This window comes from Myodes glareolus, chromosome 1, assembly GCF_982192425.1.
Source record: "Myodes glareolus chromosome 1, mMyoGla1.1, whole genome shotgun sequence".
Lineage (NCBI taxonomy): Eukaryota > Metazoa > Chordata > Mammalia > Rodentia > Cricetidae > Myodes > Myodes glareolus.
This window is the reverse complement of record NC_142026.1, coordinates 137,630,461-137,647,486: the sequence shown is the minus strand read 5'-3', so window position 1 is coordinate 137,647,486 and position 17,026 is coordinate 137,630,461. Positions and strand designations below refer to the sequence as shown.

The 17,026-nt window shown below is 35.4% G+C and overlaps 1 protein-coding gene across 7 annotated transcripts in view; it reads right to left on the bottom strand.

Annotated features, from left to right (window-relative positions):
* Positions 1-1,419: 1,419 nt before the first annotated feature.
* Positions 1,420-17,026, bottom strand: part of Qki (QKI, KH domain containing RNA binding) — a 113,160-nt gene continuing 97,553 nt past the window's right edge. The window contains exons 5-8 of one of the 7 annotated variants that reach the window (XR_015001126.2): positions 12,531-12,618; positions 10,948-11,247; positions 8,179-9,016; positions 1,420-4,498 (exon numbers count right to left, since the gene is read on the bottom strand). Coding sequence is in view for 6 of the 7 variants with exons in the window: in XM_085687439.2 (XP_085543565.1) it covers positions 4,482-4,498; positions 8,179-8,253; positions 10,948-11,247; positions 12,531-12,618 (480 nt within the window). In the remaining variant the exon portion in view is untranslated. Of the gene's footprint in view, positions 4,499-5,071; positions 9,017-9,713; positions 10,248-10,947; positions 11,248-12,530; positions 12,619-17,026 lie in introns of those variants that run through there. The other 6 variants (XM_085687439.2, XM_085687442.2, XM_085687449.2 and 3 more) reach the window with 6 other exon arrangements.

Here is a 17,026-nt window from a genome sequence, read left to right as displayed (position 1 = left end):
AAATAATAAAGTGACTCTAAAACTTCCCCCACCCCAGCAATATGGCTGTTTAAAACTATCGTAATAACATAAAAATGTGAACTTGCAATGCTATCTGAATCATGTGAGACTGTTTCTGAACAACGTTTTCAGTAGGAACAGTGGTAATAAGACACAGCCATACACGAAGTACCCTCACTGCATGCTGAAGCTTCAGAGAATATTAATGGCACAGAAGTTCCTCATCAACTATTGTGCCAAATACCATGAAAATTTGGGCAGCAGCCTGACAGCATATTCAAATTTTCATAGAGTACTACACACGTGGTTATGGCAATGCAACCTGCATACCAAATGATACTACAAGGCCTCCTCCTCCTCTAATTAGAGATTATTCCACATGTGTACAGGGTCAAAAGTCATCAATGGTTTGATTAAACTAGTCTGGCTCTTCTGAGCTTCACATATGCACAAATATTTTAACAGTATGCTTTCACAAAGTTATCTTATAATTCAGCTCTTAATTTTAAGGACTCTAAAATATAATTTCAAAATGTGAACCATAATTTATAAAAGCAAAATTCACCTAACAGTGATTTTTTAAAAATGTTAAAGGATTTTTTTCGCACACAGGAAATTATGAATCTGTGAACAACGTACAGACTGAAGTGTTTAAAGAAGTAATACTCAGAGGTCCTTCTACACCGAACAACCCAAGTGAAGCATGGGATAGGCAAATAATCCTAAGTGTATGTCTATGCTAGAAATTAACAACACACGTCAGATTAGTGTTCGCTTCTGCTGCACTTCTTGTGTAATTGTCTAGGCTGTTCTGAAAGTGACTAAGAGGAAAGCCACCTGAGAGAGATCCATAACACACTGAAGGTGGGGGTGGGAGGGGGATGGACAAGACTGGGCAGCACTGCCCAGAGAAACAGACTAGCTTTAATAGGAGCGGGTGGCTAAACAACACAGGGAAAATATCAATTGACTCTTAACATTATAATAGGACTGAAAATGACCTGTTTGTAGAAATGGTTCAACAAGGAATCAGACTGGTTTCTCAAGGTGATCATCACAGTAAACCTCTGATACTCTTTGTGTTGTCAGCAGACAGGGATTATTGTGGAGCAGGAAAAATAAAGTGTGGAATTAGTAATGCAGATGCGGAAAGGCCAGTGCCATGATGAGAATGACTCAAACAGACGCTGTTCCCATCTCCACTGCACCTACCCTCCGAGGTAAAAGGCCAGAACACCCAAAAGCTTTTAGCAGCAGTGTGCACAACCGTCAGCTGACAGACAACACAGAAAACAAGTCACGCGATATTATCTGTGGTCACGTTCTTCAACGTTAGTCCAGGAACTCGAGACTTTATTTATCTCTGTTTATTTTCATTAAACATGTAAAGGTTAATAAACAGACATAGTCCAGAGTTAGTAGGTTGGTATTATAACATTTATTAAAATAATGCTATGGGTTAATAGAAACAGCAAAGAACCAAAGAATTAAAATGCAAGCTATGTAAAATCCCAACTAAAACCCAGAAGTGTCTAATGTATTCATTCATCAGCTAACTAAAAGCCCAAGAAAGACAAGACACCCAATATAATAAAGTACTGCAAAACAATTGGCAATTTTCAGTTATCAAAATTGTGGATTTTGCATTTTGTATCCTTTTCTCAATCAAGAAAAAAATTCTTCTGAATGTTATATAACATACATATAAAACAAGATAGAAAAATACATTATAAACTTGTAACAATGGCTGTAAATACATTATCTTACATGTTTCTCATAGGCAATAGGTTGGTTATGGTACATACATAGCATGAAACTACTAAGATAATAAAGAATAGACAAAAAATACATGTCAGCTGTATGGTAACATACCAGCGACACTCCCATCTACCCACGCTAAAAAATTACATAATACTGTCAGGAAAAAAGTCTTAAAAACTACATACTTTAATAAGAAAAAAATTCAATAGAGTGATAATACTGAGAACCAAGGCATTCAGAGATTTCAAAAGTCATGCTTTTTTCAGTTGACACAAAACACTGTCAACTAAGTTTTCAGAAGTTTGTTCAGAGCCAGCATTACTCATAAACTTCACACGTCTACTGTTTACAGATTTACTTTCTTCCCCATAAAAGACCTTTGATAAACATCTAAAATGTCCAGGTATAACACAGCTGAGATGAGACTGGATCAAATACTGGTACTGTTTTGTTTTTTTTTTAAACTATCACCTCAAGTGTTCTGAGTGTCGCAAATTTATTCAACAAACCAAACAAAATAAAAATCAAAATGGCACAGCATATATTGTAAATAAATCAAAACACCACGTGTGTAACAGAAAGACAAAGCCGTGGTACATTAAACCAAAGCTAGCTGAGTACAAACAACGACTGTCTATTGCATAGTAAATAAACTGAAAATGGTTCCAAGAGAGACAGAATAATGGCGAGGTCACCATGAAGGTGCCCAATGAGCTTCCTGCTGACCTTGACTGTGAAGCCATGAAGGTATGGAAGAGGGCATGAGTTGATGAGCCAGGAGTCCACTGTCACAGGGATTTGCCACCTCTGGTACTGAGCAACTAAATTTATGAACTCAAGTATTTAGATGCAGGCTTTGCACGCAAACTGCTTCAACTACAGAACTGTCGTAACTTTGTGAGAAACTGAAGATGAAAGGAATGTAGCCAAGTGTTTATATGCACTGTGATGCTAGATTCCCACATTCCTTTAAAGTCAAAAGAGGACAAAAAGGTGTGCTTAGGAGCAGTTACTAAAGCCAGCAGAGATGGACTACACAAGGTATCTGGTATGACATAAAGTCTGATTAAATTTGGGTTACTTAACACTTTTTCCACAATAAAGGATTTTGATGATTTATTTTTGTGAAAAACTTTGTTAGGCATTACAATTATCTCCAATTATTAAAGAAAAAATTCAATATATCCCTCTTCTCTGAATAAAATAAAGCTCTAATGTCATCTGCAAACTAAAATTCAGATCTCACATAATTTTTTCTAACCTCAGAATCCTCTGGGCTAACACTGAAGACGGTAATAACCAAAAGAACTCAATTATGATTTGTAAGAGAATGACATTTTAAAATTTACTAGTCGGACATTAGAAAAGCTATTACTTTTTTTCACAGTATCAGATTTGGCAAACTGGCATCAAGATAACGTGACACAAATCATATAATTTAGACCATCAACTCATCTGTTTCCCCTCGTATCTCCTTTCACATACTGGGCGATGGAGGACATGCACTAACTTTTACTCTGAGGGAGGAGCTGCTCTTGCAGGACACTTGACTAAATGACCATGAAGGAAAATAAGGCACTTTCTTTTTCTTTAGACTTATTCCAATACTTAAAAAATAAAAAACAAAGACAAAAAGGCTCTTTTGGTCTTTTGTTTCTTGACAACCACCAGAAAAAATCATTTAATGAAATAAAGGGTTTCTTTGTTCTTTTTCTTTTTTTTTTATAACACTTGAAAGTATAAAATGCTACATTTCCAAAAATATATATATTTTTTCTGCACCAGCACCCTTGTATAGTAAAAGTATCTACTTTTTGTTCATTTGTTTCAATGCACTACACGTTATCTACAATTTCATTACATGTATACAGCAAATAGGCAAGCATGGCTTTTACATCCTTAATGATATTTTCTATACAGGGAGGTTTAAAAAAAATATTTGAACAGTTTGCCCAGTAATGTGACACATAATGCATGTACCTTGTTCTCGAATAAGTTTTAAGGTGGTGTAAAATAAAGATTTGGAAATTAACTAAGATACTCAACTTTTTAAAAATAGTGTTGCAGTTTTGTTCCTTGCATTACTTTTCAAAACTCCTTGTTAAGTTTTTCTCTCATGGCACACTTTGTTCTAATACTTCAAATTTTGGCAGGCAATATAAAAAGGCTGCAATTTCTGCCCTTTGAGGGCACTGTAGTGACTAAACAAACAGCATGTCAAATTTTGAATACTTTAGAAGTCACTTCACCAATGACATCCCTGACCGAAGGTTCATGCATGATGCATTGTCACACAGTACATTCAGAGAGAGCTTTGACTTTGCTATAAGAAAAGAGTCCTACAAGTCTCTCACAGTAACTGCCTCTGTCATTGAGTAGTTAGGGCCATCTGTCTCCCCTTCTTAAGAGAGGCCTTCTTACCGTTCGCTTGGGGTGGGCATTGAAAGATGATCAGTGCTGTGGGATGAATCGGGCCTTATTGCTTTACTACAATTCAGTGCAGGTTCTAGAACCACTTTCACCCAAACAGGGGGGAAAAGTTGAGTTGGAGGACAATTTCTTTGTCTTTTGTTTGGTTAGATGGTAAGACGAACGGACAAGTGCCTCAGCTCGCTGCACTGACGACAGGCAAGCAAAGGCGATTACCAGTTAACTGATCAGCAGGCAGGCATGGTCAGGTCATCATTGGGTGAAGAGTTCAGAGGTCAGAAGGTCATAGGTTAGTTGCCGGTGGCGGCTGGGTGGTTAGAAACAAAAAAAATAACAAAAACAAAAAAACAAAACAAAACAAAAAAAAGAAAAGAAAAGATAGAGAAGAGATTAGTTTCAGCTAGTGACGGCTTAATGACAACATGAAAACTAATACAACTAATAAAAAAAGCATGTTGAATTCTGACAAACTGATTGACACCATCTACAGAATACAATAAAAATCATGACAATTTCATATCATGATTTGAACAAATAAATGAAGAAGAGCCCACTCCCACAAAAATAATTTGAAAAACCCCAACTTGTTAACAGAAAAAATAGAAATAAAATACAGCTAACAACTAATAGTTAGTAGCAGTCAATGAAGGAAACTGGGAAACAATGATGAATAGGTTTGGTATAAAGAATTTTGAGCAGTCAGTGCAGTTATGAGTATCTGACTGCTATTAAGCATTAGTATTCTCTCAGATGCAAGCAATAAAGCAACTATTAATGATGGATGTGATTATTAATAACTGATGATTAACAGAAATGAATCTAAAGAAATTTAAATTACTATGAACAATTTGGTTTAACATAAACTCTGGGCCAAACAAGGTTTCTTTTGTTCAATAAATGTTTATTGCTTTTTCAATTATTCTATTTACAAACAACATGGAATTTTCTTGGCCTCATGATACAAAGCAATACTGTAGTCTAGCAGTGTAGGCAACATCATGGGAACCAGAAAAGGCCAGGCCTTTTGCACCAGCCAACACTTTCCAGTTGAAATACTAATTTACACATATAGAACACTTATAAAATGCACTTGCATGTAAACACTGTAAAATCCTGCCATTTAAAACTCTATACCTCAAAGAACTCTAAGTACATAAAAAATAGAAGAAATTTCTAACTGATACCAATAAGGCATTTTAAAACTACAAATAGCTTTCTTTATTCAATTTCAAAGCTAATACTCTGCAAATACAATAAAATCTGACATTTCATATACATTCCTGCTTTATATTTTTATATTTTAAAAGAAGCCACTTGTAAATACTATTTTCTTTTGCAAAGTAACAAAAAAGAACAAAAAATTTAAAAAATTACAGTAAAACATAAAGTAGTTCTCAAGTGGAAAAGTTATCACTCCAAATGTCCTTGAGTAGCTCCTTCCTGAATCAGCCTGTCACAGTCTACTTCACCAAACTTGGTCCACTTAACAGTAGTATGATTCTTAAGACTCATTCAACAGCTTAATTATTTCTACTCTATTCTGAGGTTTGACAGAACTTTCTGTACTGTTGCTGCCACTGTGACAAAGGCAGGAGAGATGTGAATGAAAAGATGCTCAGTGCAAAGTTAAGATTCTATGCCACTTCATAACTCAGAGCTGCAGGTGTAATGTTCACAGGGTTTAAATGCTCTCTATAATATTTATCTTTGTATGACAAAAATGCTTTCTATAGTTTATCAATTAGGACAGTTTATAAATACTACAAAAATACTGTATCTTCAATATAATCAAAACTTCCCTGAATTTCTTAAAAGGAAGTAGAATTTTATTTAAAATTAAAAAATAAAAATGTTGCTCTCCAAAATTTAATTTGTATAAGTAACGATTTTTATCAAATCATTGCGTGGACAGTTTCTAATGACATTTGAGTGTGGAGTATTTAACAAAGCAAACCATCATATCCAGTGCATCTAAAATACATCCTCTGCCATGTCCTGGCCTTCTGCAGTACACACAGCTATGTCAACTGTGCAAAATCACTTACAGTTCATTACAACTATAGTCAGTTGGTCTTTAAGTTTCAAATCAATTTTGAAATAAGCATGGTGGTGGATTTGTTTTCAGTAAGCAACCACTCTAAATGCTCACAAATAGTTACATGGTTGTATGTCCTTGGGTTGTGTCCTTGCATCAAATGAGTGCTAATAATAATTTTCTCTTTGAAAGATATTTTTAAATTAAAAAAAATAGAGAGAACAGTAGTATCATAAAATAATGTAAGTCAAGGACTTCGGTCATCTCCCTTAGACCCAATGAGTAGTACATGTGGTGATAGTAAGTGTAAGCCATCTGTTTCTAGATGAAGAAAGGAGGAAGGGAGGGATGGAGGGAAGAAAAGGCATTTCGGTTTGCTGACATTGCATTTCAAATACAAATATAACTAATCAGAATAAACACAGCTATAGATGAGCCATGTATGGAATGTGTTGCCATTTTCTGAACACAGTAAGATCTTGGTCTAATATTTTCAGCTACCTGAAGGCTCTGGAGTACAAAGTGAAAAGGGACTGTTGTGTTAACAAAATGACAGAAAGTCTCCTAAGACGAAAGAAAAATCTAAAAAGAAAAATTACTTCAAAATCAAAACACTCTGTAAGAGAATTATTTTAGACTTTAACAGTATGATACAGCTTCAATTAGGTATGATATTGCCCACACCTAAAGTGACCTTCCCCATCTAACTTCCTTGAATGGTCGATATGCTCACACTTGGCACAGTTGCATGGAGTATTATCATTATGGATGTTCCCCCAGAAAAGGGTTTATTTTGTTTAACAAATAATCACTACAGAAAAATGTATACAGCAGCTAAAATTTTCAGAACTCTTTCAGCATATATGATATTAAATAAATATCATTGTTGTCTTTGGAATGGCATTTTATTTCTAACACACAAAACAACTGTGTCCAATATTTATGGTAGGTATTCAAAAGTAACCATGTCAAGTGGGCTAGGTCCTTTTCTACTTTTCCTGGGGCTCCAATCTTGCAATTAAAAACAAAACAAAACAAAACAAAACACCACACAAAAAATAAAAAACAATTCAATGTCAAAAAACCGAAACTACCATTTTCTGAATAAGAATAAATAATTTAAAAATGGGCCCAAGGGCATATATAGGGCACAAATTACAAATATGAAAGTGAGAAAAATGAGGACTTGTTTTCCAGTCACAGGTTAGTCAAAAAGGATATCCGAACAGCTGGATCTCACATACCACAGAACTTCAGGATAGTTTACCTTCAGGTATTATATTTTAGCAGCAAAAGACAAAAATCAAAGGATCCATTTTGGCAAGAAATAGAGTAAGAGGGAACTCGTTTTCTAATTCATTAAAAAGTATCATAAACGAAATTATTTTCACAGTCCTGACTGTTGATTTTAGCTAAGTACTTGACATGTATACCCTCATATTTATATAGTGGCTCAATGTTTTATTATATAGAAAAATGAAAAATAAATCTTCACTTTTCTCCAAAATTACACAGAAGCAATTCTTTTACTTCTCTCATGAACACATAATCTGTTCAATTCATTTTGCAGTACCAACCCAAATATTCAGAATAATTAAAGGGTAAGTTTTAGCAATAATTATTACTAAAAATTGCAAAGGAAATATAAAAATTTAATAACTTCTCAAATTGACTAATATATGTTTTAACTGGAATAAATCTTAGGACATGCAACAGAAGATTTAATAAATTAAAATATAAAAGGAAGGGGCAAAAACCCAAAAAAAAACCCAAAAAATCATAAACAAAACCACAAAAACCAACCTTAAATCAATCAATTATTAAATTAATTTAGGAAAGGAAAAGAAATGTGTGCAGGTAAACAATTACATTTTTCCATCAGGTGTGGTGTTGCAAACTTAATGGACACCCAGCACATTGCTTATAAACAAGAACTGCAGAACTAAACTAACCTCGGTCTGCGGTCACAATCCTTTGGTAAGGATGGACACGCATATCGTGCCTTCGAACTTTAGTAGCCACCGCACCTAGTTAAATTGCAATTACCAAGACAAAGTTAGAAAACATACATAAGGGAAACATCGACAGCAGGTTTATCAAAATGGATCTCAAATGTTCACTTACTACAAAAAGCTTAAGAAACACGTTAAGGCACAGTAGTTTTAAAATTAACTGTAGTATGTCATGTATATATGCATCTATCAATATTGCATTCGTTTCAAACAGGTTGGCCTTCCACCTACTTCATCCCTTCATGTACAGTCCCCAAGTCACAGTGTCTCAAAGCTCTATGAGATCCAGACGTAGCTGGGCTTTACTAGTCACATATTCACTGAAGTGCCTTTCTTGCAGCAGAACTACTTAAATAATGCCACATTTAATACTGACAAGTATTTGCTAACCTTAACTTTCAGAGTTTATTACTTAAAAAGATTTAAAAAGCAACTCTTAAAGCCTACAGATTGTGGTTTTAAACTTTTGAGTCAATAAGTATGAACTGCAATGAATTAGGTGATTAGTAAAGCAAACAGTACAGTACACTTAGCAGTCAGTATACTACTATACACTCCTTTTATAAATTACCGTTGCTTTGCAGTATAACAGACTAATCCAAATTAATAACATCATTTTACTTTATATCTATGTGCAAAAGTGCAAGTAAGTCACTGACTGCTAGGCTAAGCTTTTCCCCGGAGGCTGCTGAGACTAAGCATTGGTTAAATTCAGATCTGATGAGGGTTCAGTTAAGACCGTTCTTGAATTCTTAGCCTTTCGTTGGGAAAGCCATACCTAAAGATAAAAGGAAGGGAATTAAACATTAGTCATCAATGAAGACTTGATGCTAATACCAATCTCCTCACTACCACCAACACACATGTCTGCATCTGTTTTGAAGGGCACTGCGTATTTTAAAATAATGTTGAGACTGGATATATAAGCATGCATGTTATCTGTGTGCAAATTTACTGTCAATTGGGAATTTAATTTTTTTAGTTCTCTAGAAGGCCAATATCATAGTTTTACTGCTTAGGTGGCAAAGCAATAAACGACAATAATCATAAGAGTATTTTTTATTATTCAGTACTTATTATTAAGAACCTTGAAATTGCTAACTGGGTATCTGCATATTTTGCTCTTAATTTTCCTGGTTTAATACTCAACTCTTCATAATTTTAGATGTCCCAACCAAACAAAACATGTTGCTTTACAATGAGAAATTTTTACAGCAGTGCCTCTTGCTCTCTCTAAGCAGTAAACTGGTTGAGAATCTATTTTTCATTTTGGATATGCAGATTGCAGAGAAATATAATTCTATCTGGCAAAACTAGGGAGCTCTTGTACTAAGAGTCAGGAGTCCCAGACATGCAGAAAGCCAAGAGTAGTAACTCCTCAGGAACAGATGCTGTGAGTGCAGCAGAGAGGAGTGCTGGGGAAGGAGCATGCACGGGGTCACAGGACAGAGTATTAATAGAAAGGAAAACTTAAATAAGGTTACAGGTTACATGTTATTTTTTTTAAAAAAATGCTTCAAGAAATGTACAACAAAACACAGCTTCTCACTAACATTTCTGTGGTATAATTCTGACTTATTTTATACAATATTCAGACAGAAAACATTACAATAAAATGCATTTGTTTATAAAACAAAAGGCACGTAGGTGCATGCACACACACAGATAACATACAGAGCATTGTGGCTTTCTTTAAATGAACAATAAATTTTCAAGTTTAAATCTTTGTGTCCAAGTTCATTAAAGATTTTCCAATTAATATTAAGCTGGGGAAGCCCTTTAAAAGATCAAAGTTCTAAAAAATCAATAGCAAACACGCAGCACCAAAGATCATACACAATTCAGGGGAAAAAAAGTTTCAAAATTCTGTCTGGTAAAACAGTGGGGTTGCACAGAGAGTTTTTTTTTCCACATTGACTGGTCGTGCTATAACAGCTGCTGTACTCTAGTCCTTCATCCAGCAAGTCAATGGGCTGAAATATCAGGCATGACTGGCATTTCAATCCACTCTATAAAAAAAAGGCATCAATAATGTCTTTTTCACGAATATTGTTTTTTGATTATGTAAACTCGTGAGTTTATATGACTTTAATTTTTGCCTCTAACATAACTGAATTTAGTAAGTTGATGTGTGGTCATCTAGTTCCTAGTGACTATGGAAACTGTAAAATATTGGTCATGTTAACCAGGACTTCAAAAGACAGAAGCTGAAAATCCTTCAAACTGCAACAATTAACTGCATCCTTTAAGTGATCATAAATATTTAAATAATACACAATAGAAATTTAATAAACTCTCAATTAGCTTTCAAATTCCGCTAGCAACTAAACCTCTGAGACAACAAATCTAATTTTGGGAGGTAGAGCTGATGAGGCCATTAGGACCAAGTGGCAAGAATAGCCTAAAATTCAAGAACTTCAATCACCTAAGTAATAAAAGCACTGACTGGTTGAGAATGTACATGGCAAGTATACCTGGTGATTCTGAGACACTACACTAAATGTAAACCAAATTAAGGTATAGCTAGTTACTTAATGGGAGAACTCTTGGGAGGAACTGAAACAAACACAAATTTAGTTTCCAACCTTTCCTAATCAAAACTTACATTGCCTCTCTAGACTTCGACAAATATCATTTCAGAGTCTGGGGAGTGGAGGTGGGGCACCAGTCAGGAATGCACTAACCATCTAGTAATGGACTCATACTTACCTAACACACCACTGGGTTCAATGGGGTACTCAAGGATTGATGTAGCTGGTGCCAACGTGTAGGGGTATTCATAGGGTGTGTAGATTAACCCAGCTTCAGGCCCTGGAGGGACTATTGCAGCAGTTGGGTGAGGAGTTCCGTTTGGCATGACAGCGGTCTGTATTTGTCTGATCAAAGGCATTATGGTAGGGCCAGCTGGCGTAGGTGTACGCAGAGCAGCTGGTGGGAGGACAGGCGCAGGCCCAGTGATGATCCTTGGAGCAGCCTGGGCAGTTGCTGCAAGAGAAAAGGCAAGGGCTGCTACAGTAAGCAAAGAAATTTAGAAAGAAGTACAGGGATAGCAGTATAAAACATGGGGAAGTAAGAGGGAAGTCGGAAAAAGAAAAGAAAAAGCAGGAAAGAAGAAAAATAAAAGGAAATCATTAGTACATGCATTGATCACACAAAAATGCCAAAGCATACCAATCAAATGCAATCAGCTTTCCCTTTAACAACGTGATTGAAAATAATGCAAAAATTAAAAACCCAGTATAAAAAAATTGACCAAGACCATTAAAATGTTATACTGTTCATTTATTTGGTGATATATTCAGCATAAAATATTGTCAGTCTAAAAGTGCACGCAAAAAAAAAAAAACAATCACCCAAAAAGCGTAAAAAAAAAAAAAAACCAAAAAACATTCAAATTAAAAGGTGCAATTAAAAATTTATAATTGAAGTCCACAGAAACAGATATGGTTTATTTCCAAAAAGCAGCACTGGCTTCAAGCTTAAGGGAAACTACCTGGGTTAAGTCAGGTAAGTAAACCCTAAGTGTATGTCTGGACCTAATGCACAAGTACAAGAATCCAGAAAGCAGTCCTATCACTAAATTCATGACTATTAAGAGTAAATTAAAGGCAACCATTTAAAGTAACTATTATTAAACTCACAGGGTTGCCTACCTTTGGGAATTTTGACTATGCTTTCAAACTTCAATTTCTTAAAATTAATAATGCTCTAAATATGATATATTCATATAAATCTTATGTTGTTTCAAAATATACATTTTATAAAACACTGTTCTTTTGGACAGCTTATAAATTTATGCATAATCCAAGGGAGAACACTGGCTGAAAACCATTCTCACCCACTGACCTCTGTAAACTCAAATAGGAACTTAAGTAGAAAAACAACAACAAAACACATACATACACACACACACACAAACAAAAACAAAAAAAAAACCCAAACATGAGTGCAAACATGCAAGCAAGGGGGAAGGAAAGATTTCAACAGCAGAGCCTAGACACTTAAAATAAGCTCTTTTAAAAAAACTTTAAAAATTTTGTCTTTTGCATAATATAACAAGTTTAAAGTCTTAACCGGATAATTAACACAACAAGACACTTTCTGAACCCCTTCACCAGAAGAGTAAATCCCAAACCTGATATGCTGGTATAAAATAAAATTGAGCAGGCCATCGTTTACAGAAGCATTTAAAAAAAAAATGGGGCTCTTGGTTGTATTGTAAATGTTATCATTACTTCAAGGAAATGGGCTTGTAGACAAACAGGTGCAACCCTTCCCAGGCTCATTCTTACGTGATTTAATGTTGGCGTCTCTGTAGGTGCCGTTCAGAATCGCAAGCTCCATCAGCTGCATCTTCTTCAGGCTGTCTTCGCCTTCGGCCTGCATACGAGAAAAAAGAGCAAAAAGTATGAGACAGTATAACATATATCACAACTAAAAACTGTATACCAAGTGACTCAGAACTAAAAATGTAAACTAAAAATAACCACACAATTTGTAAATGCTTATTCCTGCTTCCTTATGCCACTTTTCTTGGTTTCTTTCAATGTACCTAGCAAGTGCTTCAATTCTATCTTTGGCCCTCTATACTTAGGATAATCATAAAATTTACTACCTACATAGGATATATATACAAGGGAAAAGGGAACTAAACTAATTAGACTACATAGGCAGAAACCAGCTACATCGTTTACCATGGCTTTACCCCGTTCCATTAATCAAAACTACTCTTGGAAAGTCATTACAGTTATACTACCCAAACTACTGAATTCAGCTGTCAGTGGTGCCTGTCATTTAATACATACATACACAATCTAAACACCAAATCTAGACTCAAGGCCCAGATAAACTTCCCCAAACACAGTTTCTACCTTAATGTTTCACAGCATTCTCCTGTCTTAAACCCTACTGTGATTTCTTACTATCCGAAAAAAGATTTTAAACCTTTCTCAAACTGCCACCTCAGGGTGTACATGCTCTTTCACACAGATATTATACAGCAACAGACCAGACTAACTCTGTTAATGCCTTAGTGTTTATTCCCATTTGCCTATCTGCAAATGCTGTTTACACATTTACACATTGGAAATCCTGTATGATTTCCAAGCCCTACTTAGTCACACAACTCAAGAACAATGCTGTTTTCTTCAGGAGCCATCCCTACAATCTATGATTGCAGTATTCAATTACAGCTTGTTGAATATCACCACTCCTAAAGTAAGTGCCGTTAGAATAGTCTTGATTTTGTTATTTATCACTGCCTGATCCCTGTGTACTGATCCCCAAAGTATTTGCTGAAACTAATTTTTGTTTGTTTATTGTTGGTTTAGAGACAGGATCTCACTGGCTGTCCTAGAACTCACAGGCTGGCCTCAAACTCGTGGAGTTCCTCCTGCTTTACTCCCAAGTGCTGGATTAAAGGCGTTCCATCACTCCTGGCTAAAATTTATTTACTGATTGGTATAAGAAACCTAACTTTACTGACAAAGCTCACATGTGTGAGTTCTACAGGACACGTTTAAGTAGCTAAAGCAGAAAAGCAGCGGTAGAAAAAGGACTAGGAAGTTTGTCCTTTAGAGATTATGGCATCAAATGTCCCCCCCACTTTAGTGCAAGTCCATTTGAAACATGGGAGTGTAACACGAGTTCTAATTGGTCTTAATAATAAAAACCTGGAATCAGAGATGCGGTAGCCAGTCACTAGTTCTTACCTCTACGAAATTCTCAGGAATGGGGTTTCCTGTCTCTACAAATCCTTAGACTGAATGCTCTCTCTACAAAACCTCAGAATGAATCCTTAGCTCCTGTCTTCTCCTGCCTTGTATTTCACTCTTCACCCAGCAACATCATGTCCTGCCTCCACCTCCCTACTGCTGGAATAAAAGGTGTGAACTATCACTGCAACGCTCTGTTTGTTTCCTTTTAGCCTGATTGGATCTTGTGTAGACCAGGGTGCCCATCACAGAGATCTGCCTGCCTTCTCCCAAGTGCTAGGAGTAAAGGTGTGTGCCATCATTGCCTGGCCTCTCTATAATTATAACTAGTGTGGGCAGCTTCTTATTCTGATCTTCAGACAAGTTTTATCTGTTATAGCACAAACAAAGTATCACCACATGGGAGGGATATTACTAATACATATGCAAGTTTCTCGGTCTTCTATTTCTATTACAATTGAAATGAGATCTTTAGAATAGGGATTGATTAATATATCATAATTTGTAGTAAATAGAATTGATAAGTATTTAATAAATCACACAGACTGAAAGAATTAAAAAATTAAAGAACACATAAGTGAAATTATTAAGAAGATAACATCTGATGTGCCACTGATAAATATAAAAGTCTCCTTTGCAGTAAAGGAAGAAGATACTTGCATATTTATTGGATTATTATTCCTTGATTTTCATCAGTGTGTATAAAGATGAATAAAATAAATGATTTATTTGGTTAAATATAAAATACATGAGCTATTATTGGAAAGAAGTACATACATATCTAATATGATCAAAGTTCCTAAATCTGTTCATTAAAAATACTAATACTGCAAATTAAAATTTATCAACAGTTGGTTGATATAAAAACCAACAGTTGGTTCAAATGTAATCTATATAATAACAAAATAATGAAAGCTTTAAAAAAAGGAAAACAAAAGAAACAACAGAACTATTTTCAGTCATAATAAAAAAAGATGTATGAAAAATATGAAAATATTAACGAGGGGGGAATTTATCCTTCATCAAAAGCATAAAAGAAGAAATGGTCTGTAAGAGAGCATGTGCTTACAAACAGGCTTGAATAGGATTGCTTATTATTATTATTAAGATGTGATCCACATCAACTGTGGTGATAACGCCAGAGAGGAAGATGGTAGAAGAATGCATGTGTTCCTATCCATGTATGTACGCACACATGGCCGTGTCATTTGTAGGTCCCAGAATACTAAAAACTGGGCAGAAATCACTGCAGTGGGTAAGTAGCAAAACCTAAAGAAGCAGGGCTGCCCAGATAATGATGGTATAACAACATCTTACAGCGTGACCACTGTGGAAGGCTGAATTAATTAATATGCCTTGACTCCTCCAATTATGTGGCAGATTTAGAATCTAAACCCAAGCTGTCACATTCAAGAAAGAACATTATTATTTTCATACCCTTAACACCTGTCACACTCTTTATTCAAGGAGTGCTGAATACTTGGTTTATTGCCTCACTAAACTACAATCATTACAGAATTCTTTTCATGTGAAAGTGGTTGTTTCGAATTTTATGGCCCCATTTTGACAGAAATTTAGTATATTTACTTGCCTAAACTTTTTTCAAACGTAAATTCAGATAAGAAAACTTGCTGGTAAGTTTTATGCTATGATGTAAAGGCTCTCACTTAGTCCTTCTAAGACTTCTCTCACAGATCACAATTGTCTTTGAGAACTCAAGTTATAGACCTAGGCAGTATATTTATGTCAGGTGTGATAATTACTTCGGGGGGGAAAAACCAAAACTGCTCCTAAGAACCTGCATGAGGTCAAACATTTGTACTTTACACTGTTCATGCTATCACCTTCGATTTCCTTAATCTTTACTTTTTATTTACTCTACCTAATCATGCTAAAAATGAGGCATAATTTACAGGTAACAACATCCCAAGATGTCCAGTGACGCACTTGGCCAGTTTGGATGAATGCATATGAAGAGAACATTTCCACCAGCTTCTCCTTGTGTTTAAGCACCAACAGTAATATGGCTTTCCTCATATCACAGCTCAGTTTTTTAATTCCAGAGTTTAAGAGAATACTGCCACACATAATTTCAATGTGTTTATGAATACTCATCCATGCTGTTTGTAGTAGCAGATTGTTACTGCCCAGTGGTGTTTTTTTTTAATTAATATTGATTCCCTTGCTATAGATTTTTGCTTGTTTCTAGTTTGAGACTACATCATGAAAATTCTCACACAGGCGTTGTGAATCTAAATTTTGACATATTTTGGATAAATATATAGAAGTAGTATTGCTGAGTCATAGGATAGATTAATTGGTGTGGGAGAATTGTCTGTATTCTGTCAATCATGTATTTTAATAAAATGCTGATTGGCCAGGCAGGAAGGATAGGTGGGTCAACCAGACAGGAAGTAGAGGCGGGGCGATGAGAACAGGAATATTCTGGGAAGCAGGAAGCTCCCTCCGCCAGTCCTGCCCAGACCACCAAGAAGCAACATGTGAGCTGACAGCTGAAAAAGGTACCAAGCCATATGGCTAACACAGATCAGAATAATGGGTTAATACAAGCTATACGAATTAACAAGACGCCTGAACTAATGGGCCAATCAGTTTATAACCTAATGTAGACTCTGTGTTATTTTCTTTGGAAATTGCTGGCTGTGGGGTACCAGGCGGGACGGAAACCCCAACAAGCTGGCCCCTCATGTTACAATTAATTCCATGGGAAAAATAAATGAATATCACAATACTATAAACAGCTTAATTAGCTTTAAAGTATGAAAGCTAAAAAAAATATACTTGCTTAGAACTCGTGGCATCAGAAGAGTCTTGAGATTACAGAGATTTTTAGATTTAACATACTATCTCTACCGGTGTCTGGGAAAAATCTCTTACAACAATCTGACCTATGACAAAATATATATACAGGTAGAATAAAGAGTTGTAAAGATAATTTTCTTAACTTTTTGGAGTTGTGGATGGCTGACTGATGGACATATATAAATATGTATTTAAACGCATACATGTTATAATGAGATGTAAGTATGTCATCGGCTTTAACAAGCTATATC